This window comes from Sinocyclocheilus anshuiensis, unplaced genomic scaffold (assembly GCF_001515605.1).
Source record: "Sinocyclocheilus anshuiensis isolate Anshui unplaced genomic scaffold, SAMN03320099.WGS_v1.1 scaffold1429, whole genome shotgun sequence".
In the NCBI taxonomy this organism is placed as follows: domain Eukaryota; kingdom Metazoa; phylum Chordata; class Actinopteri; order Cypriniformes; family Cyprinidae; genus Sinocyclocheilus; species Sinocyclocheilus anshuiensis.
Genome location: NW_015548305.1, coordinates 25,549 through 32,021, shown reverse-complemented (window position 1 = coordinate 32,021; position 6,473 = coordinate 25,549). Strand labels below are relative to the sequence as shown.

Genomic DNA, 6,473 nt, shown 5'->3' with positions numbered 1-6,473 from the left:
GATATCTCTTCTTCAATATTGTTCTGATGTAGATTTGTCACTCACAGAGCACTGCTGTGTGTAAATGTGTGTGTACTGTGCTCCTTACCATCCTCTCTTGTCTATTCCAGCTCCACCCCCCCCTCTGCCAGTTGGATGGTGTTCAAGACGGCAGACGTTGGGAAGGTATAGAATAAACCATTGTCCTAAGGGGGGTGCACACATTCTGACACAACTGTGATGGTCAGCTTTATGGTGTTTCATTGGCTAGCTAATTAACTGAAATGTTTTCCTGAACTACACAGTGTAATTATTACTCAAAACAGCATCGTAGCAACATAGTTCTGAGGAGCTTACTTTACAACAGACTCTCAGAGGCTGGGAGAGACGGAAACAGTTAATGCATGCATCAGCATCATTTCCCCCCAAAGAAGAATGACAGAGGGAGAGAACAGGATTGTGTATGTGCAAAAGAGCGCTGTTCAGTTTGATTCGTGGTGTTCAGGCAGGATTTGATGAGAGTAGTTCTGATTGAATCAGTACACAGAGATATTTCCTACTCGCACTGAGCAGATTTACACACACTCGCACTAGCACACTAACAGATCTGTCATGGCATAGTCATGCACACTGTGAGACCTAAAAAACTTTTTTATTCGTAGTCATTCAATAACATCTCAATTAATGAAAGAATATCTCGCTCTCTTCCTCTTATTCGCCAGGCAGCTGTGTTGGGTTTTGGGAAGAAGAGATCGATGATGGAACTGCAAAATTTACAGGAAGCACTCAAAGTGGAAATCCAGATCCATCAGGTATCCCCACAGCCCTCCCCTCAAACCATATGGATGGAGTGTGTAATTGTTGCGACTGCAGTACCCTCACCGTCCTCTAGAGGTCACTGCATCAGCATGTGTTTCCCACTCATGAGAATGCTAAAACTTTCTCTCTCTCTTCCTTGCAGAAACTCGTGAGCCAGATGAAGCAAGATCCACAGGTGCGTCTCCCTCACTGAACATTTCCGTTACTGTTTGATCGATACGCTCTCATATATCGTCCGCTGGACTAGTGTATCAGGGAGGAGTGTGTGTGTTCTTTGTACAGAATGCAGATCTGAAGCTGCAGCTCCGTGACCTGCAGGCCAAGATCACAGCGCTGAGTGAGCGGCAGGTGAGAGAGCTGCTCTCTGAGAGAACACCTGCTGCCATATCAGTGTTCTCTATGAGCTACACATGTGTCTTGATCAGTTCAATTACTTGGGGTCTGAAAGTCCTTGTGTGTCCTGAGAAAACAAGGCAAACTTGTTAGGTTATGAAACATGTGTTGCATCATGGCATTGTTTTGTGTGGTATTGTGCTGAACATTTGTGGTGTGATTTGTGCACTGTGGTTTTGTGTTGCCAAATGCACAATTTGCCAACACGCACACACATACGCACAAATCTATTCTCCCCCTTTTATTTGACATTTCAATAACTGATGATTAATGTCTGGGGATGATTACGTGGCGTACTGTCCTTCGCTTGAGCTTACTGTACAGAACCCAAAGTTCTGTGGAGGAGATGGAGAAAAGATGCGTTGTAGATTGCACGCAGCGGTGAGGAATTTTAATTAGTGTCTCAAAGCTTTTTAAAGTAACAGAACAGAGCGGCTGCCATCAACAGGAGAAAAACACACACCTGAAATAATTCTGCAGAGAAAAAGGAAGAAGAGAAACACAAGGTCAGCCCTATAATCACTGTGACTGTCATAAAGCTTCGGCATTCAGAAATTTATCAGCCTGCAGCGCTGTTTAATAAAGTGTGCTGTCTTCCTCGCTCGCACACATTCGGTGTCCGGTGGAATTCTCCCAGATCTAGGAGTGTGTGAGTCTAACAGATGGTGGAGGGAGCTTGTTAAAGCTGTAATCAGTGAGAGGACTGTGCTGGGGGGGGCGGGGGGGTTGTGTTCATATTCATTAATGTATCTGTCACTCTGTCTTCACTGGTTACAGAATCAACACATACTCAGCTGAACACAAACAAGCTGTATTGCACATTTGTAGCCTGCATTGAGTAAAGCCAGGCACTCTTACAGCCATCTGAAAGTTTTCATATCTCCCTCCTTCTGTCTTCACTTTATGATCGTTATGGATCCATACTCTTAATGTTCCTTTGCGTTCACATGCTCATGTGTATGTGTGTATGTGCAAGTTTTTTGATGCCAAACTGTAACACCGACAGTAAATGGCTTCAAATAAATTGCATTTGGAGTATGTGAGGAATGATTGTGTTCACCATTTAGAATCACATTCTTTTTTTTCTGAGTAGTGTTGCTTATTTGCACAGTTATAACTGAGCTCAATAAGTGTGTAAGTATGCAGATTGTTTATTTTTCATTCTTCTACATATGACTTCCATTTCTGTCTCGTTCATTGTGAGATGATTGGTAATCTGTAAAGAACCTACCACAGATGTCCCTAAAGCATGTCTATTTTGAAAATGTTTTTCATAAAGAGTGTTTTAAGCTTATTATGCAAATGTAGGGCTCAGTGTGTCCTTGTAAATGCTAATGGTCTAGGTCTTATTATGTGGGAATCTTTCTAAAATAGAAAAAGATTTCATAGTATTATAAATATGAACAGATGAACATTTTTTAACCTTTAAAGGTGAATTTATGTTCTACTAGCAGAACCAAATAGAAATGTATAATTAATGGTGTTTTCTAACAAGTTAACCAAACACCCATCCATTTGTCATTGTTTAGACTCTTAAAGGGGAAAGTCCACTTAAAAAATAAAAATTCTAAACATTTATAAAAATACTTCCTTGTGCGGAACACAACGGAACAAACCAGATATTTTGAAGAATGTTTCAACTGTTTTTGTTCATACAATTAAAGTATAAAATAAGGTCCAAACCAACTGAACTCATCGACTTAAATTATACAGAAAAGAAGAAAAAAAAAACACACTGAAGCAATCTTTAAAATATCTTCTTTTGTGTTCCACAGAAAAAAGTCATGCAGGTTTAAAATGACAGGAGGGGTGAGTGAATGATGACAGAATTTTCACTTCAAAGTGAATGATCCATTTCACATATATAAGGGTACCTTAAAGGGGTCATATGATGCTTTTTTAAAGATCATTATTTTGTGTATTTGGTGTAACAGAATATGTTGACATGCTTTAATGTTCAAAAAACACATAATTTTTCAAATACTGTACATTATTGTAGGTCCTCTATGCCCCGCCTGTCTCAAACGCTTCGTTTTCTACAAAGTCCCTCCTTCCGACAAGTGCAGTCTGCTCTGATTGGCCAGCTGACCCAGTGCATTGTGATTGGCCGCTCTCTCTCTTTCTCTCTCTCGCTCTCTTTCTCTCTCTTTCTCTCTCTCGCTCTCTTTCTCTCTCTCGCTCTCTTTCTCTCTCTCTCTTTCTGTCTCGCGCTCTCTCTCTTTCTCTCTCTCTCTCGCTCGCTTGTGCGCACACACACACGATGCGCAATCTTATCTATGCACAATCAGCTTGTAACACTCCAAAGAGAAAGGAAAACTTGAAATCGCATCATATGACCCGTTTAATAATGGTCTAGAGAGGCAGAGTTTTAGACACAGTTTTCACATTGATTCAATATATCTTTCCCTAATTACTGAGGTTACGCTTGATTTGAAGAAGCATTCCTTTCAGCTGTGTACCGGACATAGTTCATAGTCACAACTGATGCTAATGAGTTCCATATGACTAGTAAGTCAAATCTCAAATAACTGCCCTGATGTACTGCTGGTTCGTCTGGTCAGAGGAGAACTGGCCCCCCGACTGAGCCTGGTTTCTCCCAAGGTTTTTTCTCCATTCTGTCACCGATGGAGTTTTGGTTCCTTGCCGCTGTCGCCTCTGGCTTGCTTAGTTGGGGACACTTCATTCCCAGCGATACCGTTGACTTGATTGCAAAGATACTATTTAAACTGAGCTGGATGTTGACATCACTGAATTCAATGATGAACTGTCTTTAACTGAAAAATTTGTGTTTACTATTGTCATTTTGCATTATTGACACTATTTTCCTAATTAATGCTGTTCAGTTGCTTTGACACAATCTGTATTGTTAAAAGCGCTATATAAATAAAGGTGACTTGACTTGACTTAATGGTAATATATTACTGCTAAATGTTCCTGTTATGCTGTAATCCATTTGTTTTTTTTAATCACTTTTAAGATGTTTTTGAAGGCAGAATACTGTTGGCCCCCTGCCTGAGAGAGAAAGAGACAAAGAGAGTGATGTTCAGCTGTAGGGACTCCATGTTCCCTCTTGCTGTCAGTGCAAATGGGCCTAAATCCAACATCACAAACTCTCTTATCAACAGCAGGCAGAAAGAGAGGGTGTGAGTGAGAGAGACTTCATTGCAGGTACGAGTGACAGAATGCACAAAAAATGAACAGGCGCTTGTTCTCTCTTTCTCCCTTAGAAAAAGGTGGTGGAGCAGTTAAGGAGAGATCTACTAGTGAAACAGGAAGATATGAAGCTGCAGACACTACAAGCCGATGGGCAAACGTCTACCTTGCTCATCACACAGACACAGACGCCTCTGCCTGCTGCCAGCCTCACTACTCTACAGGTACCCACACAAAACACAAGAAGCAATACTTCACTCTGTCAGGTACAGTAGGACTCCATACAGGACCCCTCTAAAGACAATGCCTTGTCTTTGCTGAACATTTAAAGGATTAATTCACACAAAACTAAAAATTCTGGCATTAGTTACTTGCTTTCATGTTGTTCCAAAACCATATGTCTGACTTTCTATCTGTGAACAAAAAAAGGAATGAAGACCTTTGCTAGCAAGCTCCAAAAAGACACATCATAGAAGTATTATAAAATGATCCATATAGAAATATTATTCTGAGAAATTTTGGATTATTGTGTTGGTTATGCTTTTCCATGCAGCTGGACTAAGCAGGGGCACCTAAAAGTGGTCCGTGTGACTCCTGAAGCCATATTATAGCTTGGTGTGAAGAATGGGCTTAAAGTTTAATTTTGTTATCCACTTGATAGCTACCCTTATTCTCTTTGGCATATTCATGAAAGTCAATGAGAGAAGAATTGGTTGTTTTGAGTCAGCGGTCTGAATTATTTATTCACGAATCAAACTGATCTTGTTTTTGAGACTTAATAGCGGCGTTTACACACATCCAACTTAGTAATTGCATTAATGGCTCAATTGGACTAAAAAACCTTCATGTAAACACCTCAAATAATCAAACTGTTTTTTCAAAAAATAATTTGTGCACATGCACAGTTTATATCTTAGGAATGTGTGTAGGCTTATTTACGTCTTATAAACAGGTCACTAGAGGAGACTGAATATTTACGTATTTAAGTATTTGCTAAAAATTCTAAAAGCTCTGACATGTCAGCTTTCTTTTTATTTTTGAAGAGTGACCAGAATATTCTGCAGAGCATTATGTTCAGTAAGAAGACTTATGGAAGCCCATTCTACCACAAGGTTATTGCGACTTTTTATCTCGCAATTCTGACTTTTTTCGTAGAATTGCAAGTTATAAAGTCAGAATTGCAAGATATAAACTCGCAATTCTGACTTTATTTCTCGCAATTGCAAATTTTTATCTTGCAATTCTGACTTTATTTCTCGCAATAGCGAGTTTATATCTCGCAATTCTGACTTCATTACAGGTAATTGCAAGTTTATATCTCTCAATTCTCGATAAAGTCGCAATTACCTTTTTTATTTTTTATTCAGTGGCGGAAACGGGCTTCCATACCTGACCTATAAAAGGAAAAAGTGAACACGTTTACAACAGCGTATGTGTTTGTGACCCCGTAGAGCTCTGTGGCCCCTGTCATTGCTTCAAAGACTCTACCTCTGGTGCTGAGAGCTGCCACACCCACCTCACCTATCATCATGACACCAGCACCTACTATCACCGTGGTTACAACCCTTGGCAGCACACTCCTGGCAAGCCCTCCTAGCTCAGATCATCAGAAGTCCCCAGTAAACTTCCAACCAGTCATCCAAATGACCAATCAGGGAGCAGAGCCGGTGCGAGTCATATCCAATAGCACCGTCGTTGTAAGTATTTCTCGAGTTGTTTTGACTCTCGTTATAGAACAAGAAGAGTTTTGTTTTCTTATTCCCGCTTGTTTTGCAAACTGCATGTGAGTTGGGAGGCTATTTATTTTAGATCCCAAGAGCTCATGGTTGGTTCTTTTAGATTTTAGACAATTGTTCCATTGCATCTGCCTCTATTTATGGCTTAAAGGGTTAGTTCACCCAAAAATGAAAATTAGCCCATAAATTACTCACCCTCAAGTCATCCTAGGTGTATATAACTTTCTTCTTTCAGACGAATCCAGTCGGAGTTATATAAAAAATAGTCTTTGATCTTTCAAGCTGTTTAATGCCACTCAGCGGGTCTTGCATGCATCAGTCCAAAAAAAGTTAAATAAAAAGCGCCCATCCATAAAAAAAAAGTTCCCACCACGGCTCCGGGGGGTGAAAAAA

General features: G+C 40.2%; 1 protein-coding gene across 4 annotated transcripts in view; it reads left to right on the top strand.

The window, feature by feature from the left end:
* LOC107656174 (PHD finger protein 21A-like) overlaps positions 1-6,473 on the top strand; it is a 26,819-nt gene that overhangs the window by 6,957 nt on the left and 13,389 nt on the right. For 3 of the 4 annotated variants that reach the window (XM_016443911.1, XM_016443908.1, XM_016443912.1), the window contains exons 2-7: positions 111-165; positions 702-791; positions 941-973; positions 1,081-1,146; positions 4,419-4,568; positions 5,796-6,041. In XM_016443911.1, the coding sequence (XP_016299397.1) occupies positions 136-165; positions 702-791; positions 941-973; positions 1,081-1,146; positions 4,419-4,568; positions 5,796-6,041 (615 nt within the window). In that variant the 5' untranslated portion in view covers positions 111-135. The remainder of the gene's footprint in view (positions 1-110; positions 166-701; positions 792-940; positions 974-1,080; positions 1,147-4,418; positions 4,569-5,795; positions 6,042-6,473) is intronic. The other variant, XM_016443909.1, reaches the window with a different exon arrangement.